General features: G+C 38.0%; 1 protein-coding gene across 16 annotated transcripts in view; it reads right to left on the bottom strand.

Annotated features, from left to right (window-relative positions):
* The window catches only part of TANC2 (tetratricopeptide repeat, ankyrin repeat and coiled-coil containing 2), a 386637-nt gene that overhangs the window by 58916 nt on the left and 301865 nt on the right, over positions 1-25856 (bottom strand). For all 16 annotated transcript variants that reach the window (XM_070561684.1, XM_070561681.1, XM_070561680.1 and 13 more), the window contains 3 exons: positions 19205-19436; positions 15474-15640; positions 11252-11859 (listed from right to left, as the gene is read on the bottom strand). In XM_070561684.1, the coding sequence (XP_070417785.1) occupies positions 11252-11859; positions 15474-15640; positions 19205-19436 (1007 nt within the window). The remainder of the gene's footprint in view (positions 1-11251; positions 11860-15473; positions 15641-19204; positions 19437-25856) is intronic.

Below are 25856 nucleotides of genomic sequence, written 5' to 3' on the forward strand. Positions count from 1 at the left end.
TCGTTTGCAGGCATCAGCAGCCCCTCGATAATGGATTATTGGAGACAAGTGATACTCACCCTTGGCCAACTATGGATTATAAAGCAGTGAGGAGCTACCCTACCCTTACACTGTTGCCCTATAACTCAGGAGTTCAGAACTACGGAGTCTTTTAGAGAAAAAACACTTTCTAAAGCAAGAATCACCCTTCCTTCCCTCCACCCATTTAACAGTTTGGAAGTTGGATAACAGCTGTTTTACACAAAATATACAATGACACTATGTTTGTTTTTCTAATAGATTTTCATTTAGCACCTCAGGGAGATAGCTAGTCTTAAAGTTTCTATCTGTAGTACTGAAACATGGTAACAAATGGACTCATAATTCTAGCATGGACGTTTTCTCCATTGTCCTTGTCATAGTCACTAATGTGTAGTCACACAGATTTCATTAGCTCTTGTGATGACAAACAATATACAACATTTCAGTGTTTCAGAGAAACAACACCTAGGTGTTTTGATATTCTTCTGTGTGGTGCTCGGATGTGATAAAGGGGTACAGTCAGAACTAGCTGTGAAGGAATTGTTTACAATCTAAAGCCTATCTTATAATTTGGGCTGAAATACTGTGTGCCGCTGTGGAATGTCTTTATATTATTTAGGTAAATATGGGGAATTATTTAGGGAGACCTACTCGGATTAGAATTATGTGGCAGAGATTGATAGCTGCCTACAAAAGATTTGTGCTCCCTTCCACAGTAAAAAGCTGTTGTTGGGAAGTGGCTCCTTTGCTAGGGACCTTGCATTCACATTCAAATGTAATCATGTGACTGAGTTCTGGCTAATGGAATATAGGCAGAAATTGTATTCATCACTTCAGACCTGGCCCAAAAGAATCTTCTCCTTTGACTTCCACAACCTTACTTTCTCTTCTTTCTCCTTCTAACTCTAATATTACCCTTGTAATTATTATTTGGCTCACGGCTCATCATTTTCTTCTAGCATTTACACGTAACAATTCTGTCCTCAATCTTCTAAACTTCCTGTTTTATACTCTTAGGTGATCTTGTTTAGTCCCTATGGCTTCTACTGTCAGTTATTCATTGATAACTCCCCAAACCCATAACCCTGTGCCTTGAGCTTTCTCTTTTCATATTTTCCAAAGTTATGTTTCTAAATATATTTGTGCATCTTCCCTTGGAGGCAATTCATTATAAACATGTCCAAAATAGGACTCACCTTCTCCCTATAAGCCTGTTCTTCCTCCTACCTTTGCTCATGCTAGAACTCCTCCTCTATTCAGAATGTTCTATGTTGGGCAGTACCTTCACTATCCTCCAACATGCCAGATAAGTTTCGAGTCAATTTTTATCCCTCCACCCTTACCTTCCACACACAAAAAAACAAGTGCTTCAGAGTATCTTCAAAATGCCTTTCCCACATATACCTTGCTCTCTATTGTCACAATTTAGGTCTTGGCATTTCTCACCTAGACTATTGCTATAAACATCACAACTAGTATCCCTACCTTCAGTCTCTCCTCTTCATCAACCCATCTTCCCTACACCACTTGCCAGAGCTACTTTTTACATCATCAGTTATCCGATCATTGTTTCTCTTCTTTCTCAAAAAGTTATAGAGACTCCTTGTTATCTACAGAATAAATTGTAAAGTCTTAAACATAGCATTCAAGGCTTTTTTCTGAGTGACACTTCTTATCACTCTTTGTGAACATATGTCTTATTCTCTATTCACACTTTCTCACAGTTCCCCAAAGGCACTTCATATCTTCACATTGCCATTTACTTCTGCTCCCGCCTTTTCTTGCCTGCCTACAGTGCTCTCCCACTCCAGTGCTGCATAATGGAATCAACTCATCCTTCAAGACTGAACTTGAATGTCACCTCTTCTGCAAAGTATTTCCTCTTTGTCTAGGTTCTGATGGAACTTTGCACTATGGCACTTTTGTTGGTTGCTCTGTGTCTGACTTCACTTTAGAGGGTAACGGCTATAGTGCCAGGGGGTGTCTTATTCACCTAAGTTTCTCCAGTCTATAGCACAGTGCGTGGTGTGGAGTAGAAGTTCAATAAATGTTTCATGAAAAAATAAATGCTAGGTAGATGAGTTCAAGGAAGAGCAACACAAGGACTTCCAGATCCACTTTGCAATTCACCACCCTAGCCTTGCATTTGCAGGCATCTCTGTTGCCACTGTTTGACTGTGAAATGACTGTGACTATGACTCAAATATTGAGAATAGATTGACAATCCTTACTTTTTTCACCTCTCATCTTAAAAATTCTGCCTGCAGTTAAACTTTGATGGCTGCTGCCTTACAGTCTGCTTGTTGCTATCAATTCTCAGCAAATGACGCCCACACATCCTTGCAAAAATTCTTTCCTCCATCTTTAGCTTATCAGTCAGTAACTGCTTTGGCATGTTCTTTTCATGGCTTTCTAATGGAACCTGAATATAAAATATACTTCTAGTCAGCCTGTCTTACGGTTTCATATTCCATGCGGAAAAGAAACAGCCTGACGAAAGTAAACTATAAGTAGCAGACCATACGTAAAGTATGCCCAAGATGTACCTTCGCAGAAATGGGTGGAGCAGCATTATTTCTTTTTAAATACAGACTTTGGATAGGAATTTTCTGATTTCTCCTTCTTTGCCTCACAGTTTCCTCCTGCCCTTCTGTTCTGTTAAAGCATCACTGGCCCTAGGAAAATGGCCACCTCTCTCCCCTGACGATGAAGTCTTCAGGCAGTTGGCAGGGCTTCCTGAGGCAGAAGAGCTATGACTCCATTGAATTGTCACAGTTTGAAACATCAACAGTAGGCACAGAAGATTTATCACTTCTCTCTTCCTCCTCTGTGTTCCTCAGCTCTTTGTTTATACCTCTAGTACAGCACTCTGCTTTGAATTATAGCTAGTTATAAATGTGTCTGTTAAAACCACTAACCTCTAAGTCCTGGTAGACAGATCTATCTTACTTACATTTGTATCCCCTGCAGTGCTTAACACAGAGCCTTGAATATATTACTTAATAAATGTTCATTGAATGCTTGCTGAAATGCGTATCTTCGCTTACTCCTGATGCATGGTAAAAGATGAACAAAGGACACTGTCTACTGAACTGTGAGAAGAGTTTCTCACTTATTTTCAGTTGTAAGCTTAAAATTAGCACCCCTTGTCATTCTTCTGTTCACTCATTAATTCATCATTTAAGAAAATATTTACTGAGTATTTACTGCACGCCAGGCTCTCTATTAATCATTAGGAGGACCAAGGTGAGCATGATAGAAAAGGTTCCCGTCTTCATTGAGCTCACTCACATTCTAGAGGGGAAAGTGGACAAGAAACAAGTATTCACATACAACAAATTAATAATAAATTGTGATAAGTATTAGAAAGTATAAAGGTTGCCATGATAAAGAAAACCAAGAGGGACTGACTTAGATAAGGTGACAAGTGGAAGTCTCTCTGAGGAGGTGGCTTAAGCTAAGATCTGAAAGAGGAGCGAGGAAAAGTGAGATTCAGATGGAGGGAATTATTAAGTGTAAAGGCCCAGAGGTGGGAAAGAGCTTAGCAAGTTCTAGGAACTGGTAGATGACTTATTATGACCAGAAAATTGTGAATAAGAGGGAGAATGAATGAGCTCAACTTAAGAGAGGCAGGCAGAAGCTATCTTTGTAATACAGGGCTTTGAAGAATCTGGCTTTGATTTTATTCTAACCACAATAAGAAGCCACTGAAGGATTTTCAGGAGGAGGTTACAGGGCCTGATTTGCGTTTTTTAAAAATCACTTTGGTTGCTGATGGAGAAGGGATTGAAGAGGAGACCAAATAGGAGGCTAATGTAGTCCACATGAGAGCAGAAATGGAAATAAGTGGATACTTACATGTAAAATTTCCGTAGTAGAACCAACTGGGTATGCTGATGGGTACTGTAAATACGTGTCTCACAGCTGTGGGTTCTTATGATTGAGAGGATAGAAGGCTGTTAGTGTTGATTTTACCAAATGTGGAGATCTATCTGCTTTTGAAAGTCTCTAACCCACACATCTATGGACAGCTAATTTTTGACAAGTGAGCCAAGAAGATACAATGGAGAAAGGAAAGTCTCTTCAATAAATGGTGTTGGGAAAAATGGACAGCCACATGCAAAAGAATGAAAGTAGACCATTATCTTACACCACATACAAAAATTAACTCAAAATGGATTAAAGACTTGAATGTGAGACCCGGAACCATGAAACTTCTAGAAGAAAACACTGGCAGTATTCTCTTCGATATTGGTCTTAGTAGCATATTTTCAAGTACCATTCTGACTGGGCAAGGGAAACAGTAGAAAAAATAAATGGGACTCTATCAAACTAAAGCTTCTGCAAAGCAAAGGGAACCATCAACAAAATGAAAAGACAACCTAACAATTTGGAGAAGATATTTGCACACCATATATCTGATAAGGGGTTAATATCCAAAATATACAAATAACGCATACATCTCAACAAGAAAAAAACTAACCACCCAATTAAAAAATGGGCAAAAGATCTGAACAGATATTTCTCTAAAGAAGATATACAGATGGGCAACAGGCACATGAAAAGATGTTCAACATTATTAACTATCAGGGAAATGCAAATCAAAACTACAATGAGATATCTCCTCAATCCCATCAGAATGGCTATAATTAGTAAGACAGGAAACAATAAGTGTTGGAGAGGATGTGGAGAGAAGGGAACCCTCATACACTGCTGGTGGGAGTGTAATCTGGTGCAGCCACTATGGAAAACATTACAGAGATTCCTTAAAAAATTAAAAATAGATCTACCATATGATCCAGCTATTCCACTGCTAGGTATTTATCCAAAGAACATGAAAACAAGAATGCATAAAGATACATGCACCCCTCTGTTCACTGCAGCATTATTCACAATAGCCAAGACTTGGAAGCAACCTAGGTGTCCATAAAGGGACAAATGGATAAAGATGTGGTATGTACACATTGGACTACTACTCAGCCGTAAGAAATGATGAAATCTGGTCATTTGTGACAAGATGGATGGACCTTGAGGGTATTATGCAAAGTGAAATAAGTCAGAGGGAGAAAGTCAAACACCATATGATCTCACTCATAAGCAGAAGATAAAGACAATGACAAACAAACACAGAAAGCAGAGATTGGATTGGTGGTTACCAGAGGGGAGGGGGGGAGGGAGGAGGGAGACAGGGGTAATTAGTGATGGATTGTAATTAGTCTTTGGGTTGTGAACATGATGTAATCTACATAGAAAACGAAATATATAATGATGCATACCTGAAATTTATATAATGTTATAAACCAATGTTACTGCAATAAAAAAAATAAATAAGAAAAAAAAAAAAGAAAGTCTCTAGAGACAGCTGGGTAAATTGCTCTACTTCGAAAAAAGAAAATGTGCTGTCATATCCCACTAAGCTGGCGATAACTCCTTCTGACTGCTGTGCCATTAATCTTGGTTTGACAACCCAGGAAAGCCTGTGGGATTTCCAGTTTTTCATTCAGCCAGTGTTGCTTCAGAGACTCATTAATGGACAAATTTCCTATGCTACTTTCAGTACCAAAAATTTCCCTGAGTCATCTGCTCTACTTCCTCCCCACTTCAGATTTTTAGGTGAAGTTGTTTTAACCAGTATTTGCTATACCAGTCATACCCACCTAAAAAAAAAAGCTATACATGTGTTTTTAAACACATAAAGAAATATTAATTTCTTGTAGCAAAATTAAACAATATAGGAGAGCACAAGTCTTTTGTTTTCATTAGTCAACTCTTCTGCATGTCTGCCAAGTCATAAAATGAGGCTCTTTCCCCATTTTATCATAAGCAGAGCTATTTCTCTGTAAACTTATTTAGCAAACTTCGCATGAGTTTTTATGACAGTAAGAATAAATAGTCATCAATTTTAAATGGGTTTGGAGAAGAATTACGATTACCAGATTTTTCCAAACTTAATTTTGTATTTAGAAAAGGAAAAAAAAATGTTATTGCTGCTCATCTTTGAAAGTTTTAAAGATGGGAACAGCTTGCCTATTTGACTGATAGATGTGAGTCCCACTATTTGTGCTGAAAAAAACAAGTTTATAAGGTTGAAAGACATTCGCGCATTGGCAAACCAGACATACTTCAAGATATACCTTAGATTTCACATAATTTCTCCCTTGAATTATACCCTAAGGCCATGATCCTGGGTCACTAAAGTAATATTGCCAATTTGAGTCTCAAATTTATTCTTGATGCCAATAGGGAGTCGGAAACTGGATTGGATAATAAGGAAAAACTATTTATTGGCAAATTAGACAAATCTCCAATAATATTATAGATCAATGAAATCTTTCCCTGGAAATTACAAACGCAAATCATGAAATCAGAAGACTGACTTCCTCTTAGTGGTAGAAAAGATTTAGAAGGGAAGCAGATTTAGATACAGAACAGAGATTAGAGAGCTAATACTTCCAGGCAGGTAAGATCATCTACTAATAGTCAAGTGCTAGTAAAAGATGTTCGCTACTCCTCCCTTCTCTTTAATTCTCTTTTTAAATTGTTATTTTTTAAACATTGGCACCTGAGCTAACAACTGTTGCCAATCTTCTTTTTTTCCCCCTGCTTTTTCTCCCTCAATTCCCCCAGAACATAATTACATATTTCAGTTGTGGGTCCTTCTAGTTGTGGCATGTGGACATGAAGGATGCCGCCTCCATATCCGTGCCCAGGATCCGAACTGCCGAAACCCTGGGCCACCGAAGCGGGGCATGCGAACTTAACCACTCAGCCACGGGGCTGGCCCCTCTTTAATTCTTCCAAACCTCCTAAAGGCTGATTGAGTTCCAGGAGCCCTTTTTTCTCCCATGATCCATGACTGTGCTGAACTCTTTCCTAATGTTTTTAGAAAGCAGAACCCATCCCCCAATTTAAGGATTTGTTGTGGGAGCCTGCAATGGCTATCAGGAGAAGTAACCTCGAGTTTGCGCTTCAGTGAGGGCAAGGTTAAATGCCATCTTGCCTGGAGGCTCATGTTTGGATTAAGAAACCAAATAAACAAAATCACCACAACCCTGCAAATCACTAGTGTGTGGCCATTTTAGACCCATGTATTCTATAAGAGGCCAGGCTGTACAGGTCCCTGGCACGGAGTTAGTTTTCCTTTACAGGGAAAATGCCCTCTTTTTTTCCCTTGGACAAACTGGTTCTTCTCTGACACTCTGCTTTGTGGCATGAGTTTTGGAACATCAGGTCTCCAATGTGTAATTCACTGACTAACATGGACAAATAATTAGGAAAAATCTCAACCGACCATTTATTATAAGCAATTACTTTGGTCACAAAGAATCAAGTAAGCACTCAACCATCCCCACAGGTATATGCACGACTTGTATAGCCTTCTCTCTTTCCTACCTGCCATAAAGTTTGCTTCTACATCAACCCAAATTAGGCTTCCAAATCACAACCTCATTTGGTTCTATCAGCTCCATACTCATTAAATAAAGTTCACAACAAGCTTCCTGTATTTTATTCAAACAGTTAAAAATAAGGCAGCTGAGTCTTCTAATCTCTATATCAAAATGTGGCATATGCATATGTCAAAATATTGATCCGTGAGCTGTTTCTAGGGAAGGAGAGGCCAGATACCATGAAAAGAGAGATAATGAGGAAAGGAAACAGAAAAGAGTGGGGATTTATTCAAGGCTAACTTAAAGCTGTGTGGAAATATTAAGCAGTAATTGAGCAGCACTATAAGGTTGGCAGCCCCCAACTGTCTACTCTATCAGCCTCAAATTTCAACTATCAAAGTCATTAATAGATTGGATAACAAAGGCTGGTGACTTCTCTCAAGCGCCTTACTTTAAATGCACAAGTTGCTTCCAATGGGTTTTCCACCTCCATCTTATTAGCATAATAGCAGAGATTAGTTTATTAGATTAGTGAGCTAATCTGATTTCTCAGTGCCCGAGGGAATAAAATATAGGACAGATTAATTTCTGAGTATGACAAAAGTATGACAGTGATGAATAATGGGAAATATAAAGCAGAATAAGGTGGTGAGGTCTAAGGTTTGTGAGTGCTTCAAGAGGCATGCTTTTATTTAGAACGTAAATCCAAAATCTTAGAATTTTTGATGTGATAGATTTTTCAGTGATATTTCACTTAGTTTGACACCCCCCCTTCCCCCCTTGGTTACTAAGCCAAGAAAAGACATCTATAACTCCTTTCTTTCTATGACAGTTATATGTCTATGCAACATTAGGTCATTCTCTCTGGGATGTCAATTCTCTGCCCTGATTCTGGGACAACAGGCAGTCTGATATTTAAAATAAAGAAAACTCTATTTTAGCTGTAGCAATCACCTCTGGCTCTGCTATTTCCTCTTTCCAGCACCATCCTCAGATTACTGACTCTCTTCATCTTAGCAGATGCTATCTCTCTGGGTGGCCTACTTCTGATGATCAACTACTTTTTGGCTTCAGTAGAATATTTTCATCTGTGTCTAATTCCCTAATAAGGTCAACAAGTTCAGGATGAACAACTGAGTGTTGAAAGCCCAGGAAAATGGACTAGAAGAGACAGACCAGTTCTGCCGCTTCTGAGAGCCCACCTTATACAGAGATATGCATGTCAGGTACTGGCCTACCTACTGTGATTTTGGAGGCATTGAGTTGGTCTCCCCTGGTCTAGTGAAATATGTTACATGCTCTAGAGAGAAGCTGGAGAAAATGTGGAGAACAGAGTGGGAAACAATGTACAGGAAGTAGAGGTTAAAGGCCACAAAGACAAACCCTGCCTGGAGAGAGTCCTGCTAATCAGACTTGCCTGAAATGGAAAGCAATTACAGCAGGTTTCTTTGAAAGGCCAGCTTGGGCTTTGCCAATATCATTAAACTCTTAGTGAATTTCCATCTCATTGACCCAGGGGGCCTCAAGCTCTGAGATCAATACTTTAGTAACAAAGCTGGTGCCAGATAGTGCTGAGTAGAAGGCTAAATTCAAGCTAAAATGAAATGTTAGGAAGCTTTTTTGAGAACTCCTGGTCCTGTTTACTACTTTACTCATTGCCATTAGGCGATATATGATGATCCCTGAGCAGCCCTGAATGTTATTCAATCACTAGGGAACAGCCTACACAGCATTTGAAGTTAGCAGTGTTTGCTCTTCTTGTCCCAGTGCATCAGCCTGTTGCCGAAATACTCCCAGTAAATAAACAATGTTGAGACGGGTAAACCTGTAGAGCCACACTATGGCTGCATAAATACCTATTTTCTCCTTTGGGAGCCCCTGAGGGTTTCATCCATTCTAAGGATACTGTTAATTCAGTAGTAGTGTGGCTGCCTTGGACCTCAGCTTTCAATCCTCTGAGATGTTCCAAGATGAGAGAGCAGATCAGCTAGCAAAGTTTCTTTGGAAACTGATTTCAAAGTGTCTATTAAGTAATTCTAGATTGGTCTTTTTCTTAAATACGTGGTTGCCAATTCTATGCATTAAGCATCAGCAGTGGGTACTAGTGGGGTTTATAATAAAATCCTTTTGGGAATGCCATACAATTCATAGGAGAGACTCAGACTTGGTTTTGTTTTGTTTTTTTTAAATCTTGTGCCCCAAAATGCTAACAGCAGAAGACTGTTGCTGCCTATTCAACTAGCCACAGGACGTAGTTAAGGTATAACACCTGAAGGGTCTATTACTGCAAAGAGAGGCGAGGAAAAAGAACATACCCCAACACTTTCTTTGTACTCTGTACTATTCTAGGCATTATCTCACTTAATTCTCAAAAACTCTAGGAATTATTACTCCTTTTATGTAGATAAGAAAATTGTCTCAGAAACATTATGTAACTTTAGAAGGTCACAATTCTTAGAAAAGGTAGGATTTATATGCAGGTAATCTGACTCAAAAGTTCATGTTCTTTCCACTACAGCATGTTTCTTTTAAAAAAAGTTTCCCTCTCGGAGAAAATAACCACAAAATCTACTGCCTGGCTTAACATCATCATCAGAATCTGGAACTAATTTTGTAATGCATTGGCATGAAGCAGGCTGAGCAGCATGCCCACAAGCACAGTTGTCTCTAATAAGGCCTGGTGAAGAACAGGCCACAAGAGTAAGAAAACCCCAGCTTGGTCAGAGAGGTTTAGTCTCTCTGATGAGTCACAGTGGGAGACATAGGCAAAATTAGCCTATCTTCCTTCTGAGGCAGAATAAGCTCTACATTTGCCAGCTATGTTGTTGGTGTCTTCTCTGTTTCCAGGAAATCAGGAATATACCTGCTTCTGAAAACACCAACTTTATTAAAGGAATAATTATTTTAAAAATGTGGTGTGGAGGAGTGGAAAGCACACCCCACAGGGATGCTACAGATGTAGGTTCTACCCAGGAGAATGGGAAAGTTTCATATCTAGTCTGGTTTGTTGAGCTGAGAAAGATTCTTAAGTCAGGGTCAAGCTCATCAGGAAAGAGTGCAGGGGTAAATCAGTGATGTCTGTCATGGGTGCAGGGTGCAGGGTGCGGGAGTGGTGGTACATACCATATATCTGCCATCCCTGTTCTATCCCTCCTCCTTTCTCCCGCCTATTAACTTTATCTGCCATCCCTGTTCTATCCCTCCTCCTTTCTCCCGCCTATTAACTTTACGACTTAGGGCAAGTGATTCAGCATCTTAAGGCCTTTATAGTAAAATGGGAATAATGACACCTTATTTATCTAAAGGTAGAGTGGCTATACCAGCTGATCTCTTCAAGTCTTTTTCAGCTTTGAGGTTTAAGATACCATTTTCCAGTGTAAATTTTAGCATCAGCTGGGCTTAATGGGGTTAGTCATGGTGACTTTAACAATGGTATGGCTTTTAAAAGGGCAATGACAATTTTTAAATGATTCTGTTTTCAGTCAAAGAGGTGAACAGTATATCAACTCTTTCTTCATATGTGAAGAACACAGGAAGCCTGTTAAATGGCTAAATTAATTATAGCCTGGGATCCCTAGGGGGATCAGAGAAAATTACTTAGGAAAATACAGGAATGTAGGGATGCATTTTAAATATGCAGATTTTGAGTCTTAAGGAAATAACATTGTGAGAAAATAAGTTAGTTACCTTCATTATAGCCTTGTCTTGAGAAGAAACAGAGATGATGTTTTGTTTATGTGAAATGTTCAATGAAGAACACTTCTCACTGCTTTCAATACCCATGCTCCATGCAATAAATACAAAATAGACTCAGAATTGCTTATTACAGGTCTATGGCTTACCTGGGATCACAGAGAAATTTGGTTTTCTCTCCTTCTTCTCTCCAGATAAGCCATTCTCGAAAAGAAGGATGTACAAACATACGAGTCATGTCTCTGCGCTTGATTAGGAACATGGAGAGGTTCTCCATTCTCTGCTGAAAATCCTCCCATTCTAGTGTGCCTTCAATGCTACCAGCATTGATGGCCTGGAAGATATGTTCATCAGTCAGTGGGTGGAGAGAGGCCACTGCCACATTCAGGAGAGGCATCACCCGGTCAAAGGAAGACTGGGTGGGGAACTTCATATTGCACTGGAGTAAATAAACCTCAGAGAGCGAAACAGGAACTACTTTGTAGCTAGAGCTCTTTAACACTAGATAGCCTTTCTCTATGAGGTCAAATGTGAGTTTCAGGTATAGATAGGACCCTTGACTGAGGGTCTTGAGATGAGAACTGAGTTTGCCAAATGTAGTATTGTCCATTTTGCCATTAAGTGAAATGTTATTCTGGATCTCTGAGCTGCTGTGTATCCGGTGCAGGATGTAAGCCTGCAGGTCCTGGTCTATGGCTTCATTCTCTTCTAGTCGATCCAAAAATATCCTATGGAAAGGCAGCAGCTTGGTAATTTCCTAAAACAGATGGAGAGAGAGAGAGAGAGACAGAAAGACCTTCAGTTTCCCCTAACTCTTATGATAAGCTATGAGGTCTACAAATTTATTCTGAACTTCTGAGCGGCCAAAGAAAAGAGGGAAATATGATCAAATATTAGTGTCCATAGATTAAAATATATTAGTTGCATAGGAGGGACACAACTTTTCCTAATATTGAGACAAAATAATTTTTATGGGTCTTCATAAAGGGTACTTTAGGACTGACTTAATAGTCAATATGCCAAATAACACTCCTAAAATGGAATGCCACAAAATTTTTCTCAATATAAACCATGGCACAATATCAAAATACAATTCACTAAGAGAAATGTATAAGGACTCAAAGAATGCCATATAAAAATGTTGTTCTCTAACCCTCCTAATAAAATGACTGCATTTAATGTAGGCGTTTTGGAGATGCCTTAGCCCAAAAAACCACTTCTAAGAATGGGAAGCTTGGTACCTTGGTGATCTGCTTGAAAATTATATTGGGGGAAGGTGATAGGACTTTGTGGTGACTCAAGCTCTGGATTCCATCTTTTCTTATCTGCATACAGACTTTGCTCCTGTAAGTATCCACCCTCTCTCCTGTATTAATTTCTTCTTCTCTACTGGATCATATGAACGACCCCATATTCGTCCCATGCTATATCCCTGTTCCTATTTTTTGCAAAACTTCACAGAAAGGTTTTCTCTACTTACTATCTCTAATTCCTCCCTTCTCATTCTCTCCTCCACTTTTGCAATCAGGGTTCAACTCCACCACTTCACTGAAATGGTTTTTGTCAAGGTTATCAGTAATCTTCACCTTGCCAAACTCAATAATCAAATTTCAGTTCTCATCTTCCTCAACCTCTCAGCAGTATTTGACAAAGTTGATCACACCTTTCTTTCCGAGTCACTTTCTGAAGCTTGTTCCATAGCATGCTTCCCAGATTTTCTGCTTAGCACACTGGCCACTCCTACCCAGCCTTTTTTGCTGCTCCTTTTTCATTTCTCAGGCATCTGCAGCTCAGGTCTCCATTCTTTTCTCTTATCTAGCCACTCTCATTCCCTAGAACAGCTTCTTTGGTCCCATGGTTCTAAATATTATGTATATATGCAGATGATGCTTAACTTTATGTTTCCAGCTTAGTCATCTCCCTGAGCTCTCATCTTATATCTGTCTACTCAACATTTACACTTGGATGTTTCATAGACAAACTTAATGTGACCAAATCAGAACTACTGAATTCTGCCTACCAAAAAACCTTCCCATGTCAATAAATGGCATTACCATTGACCCTACCACCAAATCGTATGAACTATCTTTTCCTCAAACCAGCATTTACCCAACTGCTCACCAAAATCTTATGATTCATTCTTGCATTTTCTTTCTCGCTCACACCCACATTCAGCCCATCACCAAGTCCTTTTGACTCTCCTTCAAAATACAGTCCAAGTGTGACCACTTCACAGGGTCTCCACGTTTAACACTCTAGTCTAAGCCACCATTATCTTTCACCTGTACTTTTGCTTCTTTGATCGATTCCCTACACAGCCATCAGCCAAAGAAATCTTTTAAAAAGGTAAATCAGATCTCAACACTTTACAAGCCTCCTTGGAGAGGACTTTCCTATCCACCCTGTCTAAAGTAACTATTATCCCCATTTATTCCTTTAACCTACTTTATGTCCTCATAGCACTAACACTACCTAAAATTTTAATATGTTTAATTTTTTACTTACTTACATTTTATGTTCCTCACTAGACTATATGCTTTATGAGTGAAGGGATATTGTCTGTCTTATTCATTGCCATATCCTCAAGCTCCTAGAAAGTACGTGACACACTTAAGGACTTAAGAAATGTTTGTGGAAATAATGAATGATCAAATATGAGGGTTCATTTTTTAAGACCTGTGAGTTATTTAATTGTCAAAGCTGAATGAAAATAACATTCAAAAATTCTTGGTCAAAGTAAGTGAAGTATCTGAGAGTTTATTGCAGGTCTTGATTTATGAAGACACTGAAATTTGGACTTTGTAGATTAATATGTATAGTACTTTTCCTGTTTTTTTGGCATAACTGAAAAATTAGTCATTTGCTCTACTAAGTCATACTTAAAATATCTTTTGAGGGGTCGGCCCCATGGCTGAGTGGTTAAGTCCGTGTGCTCCGCTTCAGCGGCACAGGGTTTCGCAGGTTCGGATCCTGGGCGCGGACATGGTACCGCTCACTGGGCCATGTTGAGGCGGCGTCCCACATGGCACAACTAGAAGGACCCACAACTAAAATATGCAACTATGTACTGGTGGGATTTGGGGAGAAAAAGCAGAAAAAAAAATCTTTTGAGATTGTACATGGCATTATGTGAAAATATGAACGAGAATGTCTCCTACACATGCATTTAGTAAAACTAGTCAGAGATTGTGTTCTTAGAAGTTCCTTCTCTTTATCCTCCATCTTTAACAATCAAGCTACTGACTAATAATGGTAGATCATATAATTTTTAGTTGTAAAGATGCATTTATGTTAATTCAGTCACACTCTTTAACTCAAATTACTTTGAGATAATAACAAACATCTGTAAAGTGGTGACTAGGATCAGAAATACAGTTTCTGATCAAAGAAGGCAGTAAAGCTAATTGCTCAATACATAGGAATGATACTAAGTACCTGGGAGAGTGGAAAAGGAGGGAGCTAAGACTATTTCCTGTATATTAGCAATTGTTATGAGGGGGCTGCATCAAAATAGTGGTATGGGTATATAATGTGTGAGATATTAATGTTCATCAAAAGAGGTGATGGTTTAGGGAAAAAAGGGTTGAGGAACCCTGTTCCAAACCAAGTGTGACTATGTAAAGAACGGGAGATATCAATTCAGCTAAAATGAAAATGGTAGAGGAGGTAAAGTCATTTGTCCTTTATGGGCTATGTCCTTTATGGGCTAAGTAGCCCATATATCTTTACAGGCTCAGTTCCACATTCCTGCTTCTTCTTCCAGGTCACTAAGTGATCAATGAGTGAGCAGAGAAGGTAATTAAAAAAAAAAAATCTTATCTCACAGGTTTAGTAAATTTATTCTAAATCCCTAATATTGCCAGCATTCTTAGAGGAAGGCATACACAGAAGAAAGTCCACCTTCATGCTATAGAAAAGTTGTTCAAGCAGAACCAGAGGGAAGAACTAGAAAATTGGACTCTTGACTGTAGATTGAACTGAATTTTGCACGACATTAAACGATAAAAAATGTAAAACAAAAGCCAAACAGTAAATTAGTGTTAGGGACTCTATTTGCGTTGCTGTCCTCAGGACAAAGTCTAGAAAAATGGACTTCTTTTCATGCTATTTTGAGGGACACTTTATCAAAACTTGTCCACAGCAATGGGAATGGGAATCTGAGCTAAGAGGGCCACGTACGGAGAACATTCTCTCTAGGACATATTTCTTACTCTCAAAACAGGCTCTTTGGGAACTACTCTTGCTAGTGCTGTAGGACATGGTAGAGGTTTAGAAAGAGTTATCACTAAGGGAACACAGACCTAGAACTTTTTCAGTTTAAGCACTCTCCAAGGGAAATAATTTACAGTCCAAAAGCAAGCAAACACATACCTGTAAACTGGTCCTAACTGTTACAATTAGTTTGAGCCAGGAAGGAAATTTTCCAATCATTTTACTCAGAAATGATACAATTGTATCCCCATAATCCGGTTTGTGAAATTCTGCTTCATTTAATCCATCAATTAAGATGATGAAATCTTCATCTGGGATTTTTCTCTCTGAGATAGAAAGAAACAAATTACTTAATAATTACCAAATGGATAAGTGAGTTCTTTTGGGGTCTTTGATTATGTATCTGTTTGGAAAAAAAATATTAGAAAAGGTCTCGTGTGTTTACTGAATGCTCAGGGTATATATAATTTATTAAAAAGACAAAATAATTCATGTAGTGAATTCATTTTGTTTCTCAGCAGGTGTGAAAGCTTTTGTCACATATATAATATATGAAGTGTATGTATCATCATCGTTTCCCCCATGTTATCAGTTGTGAGACAGCCTGAGCACTGCAGTTACGAGAATTTGCACATGGAAATTCATTTTTCTCTCATATTTGAAAGAACTGTGTTCTGTTTTCTTCTATCTGATAGCAGTAAAGAGAACAGTATCACATGTTCCTTTGGGAATTTACAGAAAAAGGTTTAATTTGAAGTCAAGAGCATTATGTGGGACTACAAGTGAATGTGTAGTGGGAAAGAAGGGTTGGAGGAAAAGAGAAAAGGAATCCCAGCCAACAGACAGCTCTGAACCAGGCAGCCTGGATCACAAGATCTTACAGAACTAGAAGCCTCCTAGATTATTCCTAAAGCAGCTTCAATCAGACCAGACACTTATGTAATCTTCCCAGGGGAGAAGGAGCCATGTGGGAAGGACAAATATCTGCTACTTTTGTGTTTACTTTCCTCCTGGACTCTACACTATCCTAAATTGACAAAACCAGTTTATCTTTAGGGCTAGGCTGAAGAAGCAGGCTTGGTGAGATTTCAGGCTTTCACTCTCATTAAATGCTTATTGATTCTTGAGTACATCGAACAATCAGAAATTTAAAGATCCTCAGGTTGAATGAACATTGTAGTATAAATGAATTGTGAGTAACAAGTAGAAGTTACTAGGATTTTATAGGTTCTGAAAGAAAGCAGGGGGAAGAGGCCAAGAAGTTATGAGTGCCTGAAGTGGGAAATAGATTATATCTGAGGAGGAAAAAGAAGATGCAGCTGGGGACAGAAGGAAAAGTCTGTGGACTTCAGTAAGAGATTAGCTTTTTTAGTCTTTAAAAGAATCAAGAGCAACTGAAACTCTACCTATTTTAGTTTCACATGTGAAAATACACAGATATTTTTGCATGATTAATAAGCCTTTCTATTCTTCCCCTAAAGTTCAAGCTTTATATAAAGGAATTTAATTTCAATTCTAAGTACTCTAAGTCAGTTCTCATATTATGAAGAGTTTTAACTATTGTTTTCATCTGGCGACTATTTAGGAATAGAAAGGAATTATGGATTACAGCTCTAACTATTAACAATGATTATTAATGAAATGGCATTCTAGATGATGTAGCACTAAGAAAACACATTATTTCTTCAGGGAGTCAAAGAATAAAGGAAGCGAGAGGAGTTGCTTGGAACTAACTGGGATTTATGCAAACATCTTGGGGCTCTTCTGTTCTTGATTTTGAGGACCCTGGCTCCTTTAAGCTTAATAGTGTCTTTAATTTCCCTAGAGAAATTTTTTCCTTTTTTTTTTTTACTTTATTTATTTATTTATTTTTGAGGAAGATTAGCCCTGAGCTAACATCTGCTACCAATCCTCTTCTTTTTGCTGAGGAAGACTGGCCCTGAGCTAACATCCGTGCCCATCTTCCTCTATATTATATGTGGGATACCCACCACAGCATGGCTCGACAAGCCGTGCCATGTCCGCAGCCGGGATCCCAACCGGTGAACCCCAGGCCACTGAAGCAGAACGTGTGCACTTAACCGATGTGCCACGGGGCCAGCCCCTCCCTAGAGAAATTTTCTAATTGCACTCTGCTTGGCAGATATAATAGACCTATCTGTTGCTACTAAGTACCATTACCTAGCCTCACCCAGTGGTGTGCTGGAGCTGTCCTGTACTGGTTCAGGAGAGCCCAGCACAATATTTTCAAGAGCTGGTTGGTTGTTAAGCAACTGGCAGCTTGAACTTGGCCAAGGTGGGAATATTTATTCACACAACGGAAACCTGCAAATATTACAAATCAGCCCTCCTCCCCCAGCTGGCTGTTAAAAATGTACCAGCACACCACTGTCTCCAGCATTTCAGTTGTACCTCCTTTAACTTCACCCAGGCTCCTTCATAATAAAGTGAGATTTTCAAGTGGAGAAAAGGCTGATGATAATGCATCTGTTGAGATTTTCTTTGGGAAAAACATTCTCAAGACTAAAGATGAAGAACATCCTTTAAATTATGATCTAGACACTTTAATGAATAATTCATTTGCTAATAAAATTAAATTTTCATTTGCATAAATTCCCAGTAGATTATACTATTCATCCCATGAGTAGACAATATATTTCTTTTTTATTAAAAAAAGGAATATTTGCCCCACTTAATCAAGATAATTATATTGTTCTAAATCTTGGCTTTGTTTTTGAGATTCTTTTCCTTTGAAGGAATTACTTAGAAGTCATCTATTAATGTAAGTGATATATGAGGTGTGGAGAAATTCCAAGGTTTAAAAAAGTCTAGGGTAAGGTAAAGCTAATATGTGGGAGAGGTATAGACAGAGGTCATCAGAGTTGAGAAGAGAAACTTTGACATCCAATTAACTAGCACGGAGCTTGAAATAACAGAAGATGGTGGCCAGGAGAATAGAAATTATAATCATCTTTTCTTATGAGTACCTCTGAAACCCTCGAGAAAGGTATATAAGTCTCTCAGGAATAAACAGGGTTGCTCAGGAATCTCACGCTTACTCAAATCCTTTGCTTTGGCTTCCAGCATTGACAAAACATTACTAAAAGGATGGGGCAGAGATGGGTGAAGGAGGAGACGGTTGTACTGAGGGCACAGCCAACACTAGAGTTCCAGAAGAAAAAAGGGAGAAAAGGTATGAGCATGAGAGGGAGATGGATTCAATTTCACTTTTTCCCCATTTAAAAAAAATATCTTTATACCTTTTAAATACCTTTTAGTGGACAATTAAATGATTTTTAGTATATACACAGAGTTGTACAACTACAGATGCCGTTTCATTTTACCTAAACTGTGGAGTAATAAAAAATATCAAACGTATGGTTCGGATCCTGGGCACGGACATGGCACCGCTCATCAGGCCATGTTGAGGCGGCGTCCCACATGCCACAACTGGAAGGACCCACAACTAAAAAAAATACAACTATATATACTGCGGGGATTTGGGGAGAAAAAGCAGAAAAAAAAATCAAACACAAAGACTGATTCTACACATAGAAACTACACAACACTGAGTTAGCGCTATGGCTTTACTGATTTATTCGAACTCTACAGAAAGGACTGGAAGCTCTACTATCTTCAGTACAAGAAAAATGCATTATATCTGGAATTGAGAGTGAGAATTTTTATAATAAAAGGAGGAAGTGGCTATTCCTGCTGACATTTTTATTTTTCAAGTAAAATCTTTTATCTGTTACTGTATCCTGTAGGACATCAGCTATGGAACATTTAGTTTCGGCAATGTGATAAAAATAATCATTTCTATAGCATGCCCCAGGTGAACTTGGGCTCCAAAGCCTCCACCTTTCACTTTCTTTGCACCTCATCTGTACCTTTGTGGAGATTCTCCAGGGGCTCCAGGACTCCCCTCCGGAAGGAGGCCATGGGGTCTTGAACACAGGACCGAAGGCTCAGCATGCTTTGTAGGTGAGGCTCCCGAAGAAGCTGCTCCCGATAGGCTGCCAGCTGAGGTGAGCGGCAGAGCAGGGCAGCAACGTTGTGGACAAATTCTGGTACCAGGCAGGTGTAGGCATTATCCGCTTGGCAATAGTGATAGGCAACCACCTTCAAAAGAAAGATGAGAATGCAGACAGGTTTATCAGTAGCAAGAACAATAGCCATGTTATTATATAATCATTCTCTAACATTGTCTTCTGTCTCCCCATTCCTCAACTTTTTCAAGCAAAAATAAAAGGTGCTAACTCAGAAACTGCCCAATCTAAGATCAGAAATTTGATACAATATTTCTATTATATACATACCATATCAAAATTCACAATTAAAATTTATAAATACAAATTGAGTTTTCTCTCTGGATTATAAAAAATAGGAAGCAAGTCTGAGAATAAAGATTTACATTAATCTCTCTAATATTTATTCAGCATGGAGCAGTATAGAAAGTCTAATCTTATAACAAAGCATTAGGAATAAAATAATCAGAGAAAAAACATGTTAGTCACAACAAACACATATGCTTTTTATAAGTCATCCCCCTCCTTTTTTTGGTGAGGAAGATTGGTCCTGAGCTAACATCTATTGCCAATCTTCCTCTTTTTTGCCTGAGAAAGATTGTCCCTGAGCCAACATCTGTGCTAATCTTCCTCTATTTTGCATGTGGGATGCTGCCACAGCATGGCTTGATGAGTGGTGTGTAGGTTCACGCTTGGGATCTGATACCACAAACCCCAGGACACCCAAGCAGACCACTACACCAACATGCTGGCCCCAAGTCATCACTTTTTTTTGGTGAGGAAGATTTGCCCTGAGCTAATATCTGTGCCAATCTCCCTCTATTGTTTGTATATGTGATGCCTCCACAGCATGGCTAATGAGTAGAGGAGGTCCGCGCCCAGGATCTGAACCCTGAAACCTGGGCTGCTGAAGTAGAGTGTACAGAACCTTAACCACTGGGGTATAGGACTGGTTCCAAGTCATCACTTTTTAAATTATAATTGTTTTATAAGCAGCACAATAAAAAATGAAATAATTCAGATTTAAGAATTATCATTAATTATTTTCTGAATACCCTTTTGAAAAGACTCCTACTCTACAGGTACGGTCATCCTAGCTCTTTAACAAATGCTGGAAATGTCACTTTTTTTTAAACACCTGAAATCTTTCTCATTAAACATAAAAAAAATTGAATGATACAGGAAATGTTAGTATACATACAAAGCTGAGGATAGTACACATATAACTCACGTTGCTTGTGAGTGAAGCAATGGTGTCAGAGTATAATATGGAACTGGAAATGAGAAATTGTGTTTAAAAAATCTCCATTCTTTTCTTTAGATAGATTGGTCATTGCTTTATTACCTATCTTAAGCACAGTGTAAGGAACCCAAAGAGAAAACTTGGCAGCAATTGATCTGTCCTCTCAATGAACAGTGAATGTCAGTGGTTATGTCCACATGGATATAAATCTCCAATTTAAAAAAAGCAAACAGCAAACCTCTGAATCAATGTGAATTTTCATATTTTACCTCAATTGATTTCACATATCGAGGCGAAGCACTGCTGAATAAATCAGCTATAGCTTACCCTTTATCTAAAGTAATGGGATATAAGTTTGAAGATAAATATTCTGAAATTTAGAAAGAAGGTTCTTTCACTGATTTCATTAAAAATCATTTGTGCTCTTGGCTGAATGAGGTTTTATCTAACAAAGGTCAATGCTAAAGTTGCCCCTTCTGTAGCTGCCTTTCTTTCTTTTAGGTATTTCTTTGTTATTTCAAAATAAAGTCTCAATTCTTTTACAGAAATTAGGCGGAAAGACCATTCAACTTCTTCATGACATTAGCACTGTGGCTCATAAGAGGTATTTACTAGACATTTCAAAGTACTTATATAATATATGTGTTATATAGAAGTTATAAATGTATATTACATACAATCTGTCAAAAACATTTTGTACTTTCCCCAAAGTGTCTGTTGACATTATCTACAACTTTCCCTATGTATAAAAATAGGAACTAAGCCTGGGAATGTAGCTTTTTCTTCGAGTCTCTCAATGTACCAGTGTTCAGTGATAGATATTAGATCACTCTCTACAGCTCTGAGGAAGTCATCATGGCCACCCATACTTAGTCATTATTATTCCAACTTCTTGGAAATGGTTCAGAATTAGTCCACCCCCAATAAATCAGCAGATAAAACCTTTATCCTTGGTGAATGCTTGTCTCTCAAAATGACTTGCTGAAATTTCATTTTCAGCTATGTCTTTCTTATATTAGTAATTTTTTTCCATCTCAAGTTTTTCTTACGTTAAATGCTTAAACTCTTTATTAAAACAATTTTATCCAAAATATATTTGATATGATCAGAACTGTATTAATTCTTTGAAGAAGACAGTGAGTAAATTTCAGATTACTTCTGTGAAAAGAGCAGGTTTGTAGGCTATACCGACAAAAGAAGACTAGAGGTCAGTATAGCCTTGGGTATAAAAAGCTTTTGAATTAATGCTGTACAAAAGAAATGATAAAACTAAGGATAATTCTCATCAAAGGCTCTAATCAAATGACTGGCTGGCAGCAAATCTGTCAGGCTTGTATTAAAAGTCTAAGGCCTGCACTCTCCAAAGATCATTTTCTACCTCAAATGAATAGTCTGTGACAGGATTAAGCTAATGTCACATAAAAAAAGGGCAGCTTTGAATATCTGAAATTCATTTGGACACAAAAATTTAATTTACATAATGACTGGCATTTGTATCAGTTAAATTCCAATGTGTCCATCAATGGATGAATGGATAAAGAAAATGTGGTACATATACACAATGGAATACTATTCAGCCATAAATAGAAGGAAATCTTGCCATTTGTGACAGCATGGATGGACCTTGAGGGCATTATGCTAAATGAAATAAGTCAGATAGAGAAAGACAAATACTGTATGACCTTACTTATATGTGGAATCTAAAAAAACTGAACTCACAGAATCAAAGAAAAGATTGGTGGTTGTCAAAGTTGGGGGGGTTGAAGGGTGGAAGAAATGGGTGAAGGTGGCCCAGAGGTAGAAACTGCCAGTTATAAGATAAGTTCTGGGGATGTAATGTCACAGTGTCTATAGTTAACAACAAACTATTGTATATTTGAAAGTGGCTAAATAGATCTTAGAAGTTCTCATCATAAGAAAAAATTTCCTAACTACGTGAGGTGATGTATGTTAACTAAACTTACTGTGGTAATCACTTCACAATATATACACATACCAAGCCATTACATTGCACATCTTTAATACAATGTTATATGTCAACTACGTCTCAATGAAACTGGAAAAAAAGCACTATGAGAGAGGAAATATAAGGTGCTGGGACAACCTACAGATGGGTCATCTAAGTAAGTAACTTAGGAGAGCCAGACAAGGCTTCTTAGAAGAAGTAATATTTAAGCTGAGATCTGAAGGTTGAGGAGGAGTGAACTGAGGACGGTAGTGTTCCAGGCAGAGGAAAACAGTGCATACAAAGGCCCTCAGGCAAGATACAGCTTTACGCTTTCAAGGAATTGAAATTAATTTTACTGTGGCTAGAGTGTGAGTGAGTGGAGAATGGTGGGAGATAAGACAGAACAGTGGTTTTCAACTGGGGGTGGCTTTGATTCCCAGGGGACATGTGGCAATGTCTGGAGGCATTTTTGGTTATCACAACTATGGGTTGGAGGAGTGCTACTGCGTAGTGAGTAGAGACCAAGGATGCTTCTAAACATCCTACAATAAACAGGACAGCCACACAAACAAAGAATTATCTGGCTCAAAATGTCAATAGTGCTGAGGCTGAGAAACCCTGGGCTAGATTTAAAAAGTAAAGGCCTTTTTATTACAGTTTATGTGATGTTCTAAGAAGGGAGTTTGAATTTCATTCAAGAGAATGAGGAGCATTTACAGGTTTTAAGTAGCAAAAAATAATATATGATTTAGAAAGATTACTCACGCTTCAGTATAAAGAATAGACTACAGTTTATTCATTCATTTAACAAATACTTATGTACCAGGCATTGTGCTAAGAGTGAGGGATACAACGGTGAGCAACAATTTAAACACTGACCCATTTTCGTGGAAGAGACAGATTAAAAAAACACTGAAATTGACAAACAAACAAGGTTGTTTCCCATATTCAGCATCCTGAATGTAGACGAAATTTGAGTCTGACTATAAAATTTCAGTATTAATTTTTAGAGGAAAAATGTCCTATACAAATTTTATAAAACATCATCTACACGTTGTTATTTAGTTAGGATCCCATTTCTCCTAAAATGTAAATATTTTCAAAAATAGCCAAGTGCAGCATAAATCAAATCTTAGACTTCATTGCTGTTGTTTTTTTGTTTTTTTCCTCTGTGTATATGTGCGGGTGTGGGTCTCTTAAGGCTCCATATCATGCTCAATGCGCTCCTATTACAGGATTGCTGAAATGGTTACTTTGGGGCTGACAGGTTTAACAGCAGCAGCAATAATTTCAGGAACCATGATCATTTGACATCCCCCTGATTTAGTACAGAACTAGTCTCTTGGCAAGGATGACATTTCTTTTTCTTACATAGATTTCCTTAGAGAAAAAAAACTTTGCTTTTTGTATCTCTGTGTCACTTGTTAAAATTAGCTGGTTTCTCTAATTAGCTTATTTCAGATGTATTAGCTTCTTAGTCTAAGGACTAAGCCAGTGAAAACTTATCTAATGTGACAGGAGCTTCTAGCTGCATGAAGCCCTTTTCTGAAAAAGAATGACTGAAAGGTGCTCCTTTATTATAATTTTCTTGCTTTAAAGCCACATTCAATTATTGATAGATTTTCCAAAAGAATACTAAACAAAAATCCTTCCCGTCACACTAGAGGGGCAGCATAGTATAGTGGTTAAAAGCATGGGCTCTGGAACCTGCCTGACTCAGTTTGTTTATGTACTATTTATCTCAGCAAGTTATTTCACCTCAGAGCCTCTGTTTTCTTATCTGTAAAATGGGGAAAATAACAGGACTCACCTCAGAGGGGTGAATACCAGCTCTGAATCCTAGATCTGCCATTTACTAATAGCGTGACCCTGAAAAAACTAATCATTGAAGCAGTTTCCTTATCTGTAAAATGGGGATAATAATGACCACCTCACAGGGTTAAGGTAAGAATGAAGAAATGAAACAATAAATATAAATAGTGCTGAAGTCAACACACATTAAGCCCTCAGTAAACGGAAGCTGGCTTCTTCTTGTCTGGTGAATTCTGCATGTATAACCACTTGGTAGTAACAGATTCGAAGCCTGGAAAAGCTAGAGAGTTAAACTCACGTATCTAGGAAAGGCCCTTAATGAGATCTCTGTGCCCCTCTCCTGTGATTATACTTCAGAAGAAATATGTAATATTAACTGGGAATATTTGTAAGGGACGCCAACCTAGCAAAATCTGTTACTTCAAGTGGAAAGTGTTTCTTGAATAACTAAAATTGTTCTAAAGCGGTGACAAAAACTCTTCACTGTTCTCAACTAAGTAGCAGCACAGGAAGCAGCAGGAATACTATGAAATACCAATGATAATCACTGTTATATAAGAATTGACACTAAGAACATTGTCTATCAGATTAAGAGGTTTTTCAAGGACACTTTTAATTCTCATGTATTAGCTTACTTCATCAAAGTACTGATTTGAAAACCTTACTGAGAAGAGAATTTCTGCTTACTGATTTGTTATAGATGAGAAATAAGATTGCTGGCTGCTGCTGCTCTATGCTTCTACAGCACAAACTGTATACCTAAACTGCAATATGTGGCACGATTACTTGGATAATATTCAATTTTAATCTAAGACATCATTTCTTATACAATGTTTAGTACCAATTTAAAAATATCCCATCTCTAGATGCAAACAGATGTTAATTATACTTTACTTAAGGAAGAAATAATCATAAAATTTAAATAATCACTAATTTCCTACTTCCAGTATTTAACATTTTTCCAAATATTGAACATACACATCAATTTTAATCTAAAGGGCCATTTCTTATACAATGTTTAATACAAACTTAAAAATATCCAATGTCTAGGTACAAAAAATATTTATATTTTGCCTAAGGAAGATACAATCATGGAATTTAAAATGTAAGTGTAGTCACTAATTTCCTACTAACAACATATAAAATACTTTTAAAATATTAAACATAAACATCTTGGGACTTTTTCTCTCAATAAGAGACAGACTGAGAAGTGACAATGCGGGGAGACTTAATTCTCTAAGCTCTTTTCAGCATTCATTACCGCGTGACATGTTATATATTTGTTTACTGGCCTTCTCCCACCATGAGAACATGGCTACATAACAGCAGGGGTTGTGTCTGTTTTGTTCACTGCTTTAACTGCAGTCTTGTACTCCAGGCATTCCAAACATACGTTTTAAATGAATGACTGTGATGATGCAAGCTCTTCAGCATTTGTGTATTTCTAAGGTAATATATTCTGATTGTTCTATCTAAGGAGGAGGATGCAGCCAGTTTACAGAGGATTATTT

Source organism: Equus przewalskii, chromosome 10 (genome assembly GCF_037783145.1).
Source record: "Equus przewalskii isolate Varuska chromosome 10, EquPr2, whole genome shotgun sequence".
In the NCBI taxonomy this organism is placed as follows: domain Eukaryota; kingdom Metazoa; phylum Chordata; class Mammalia; order Perissodactyla; family Equidae; genus Equus; species Equus przewalskii.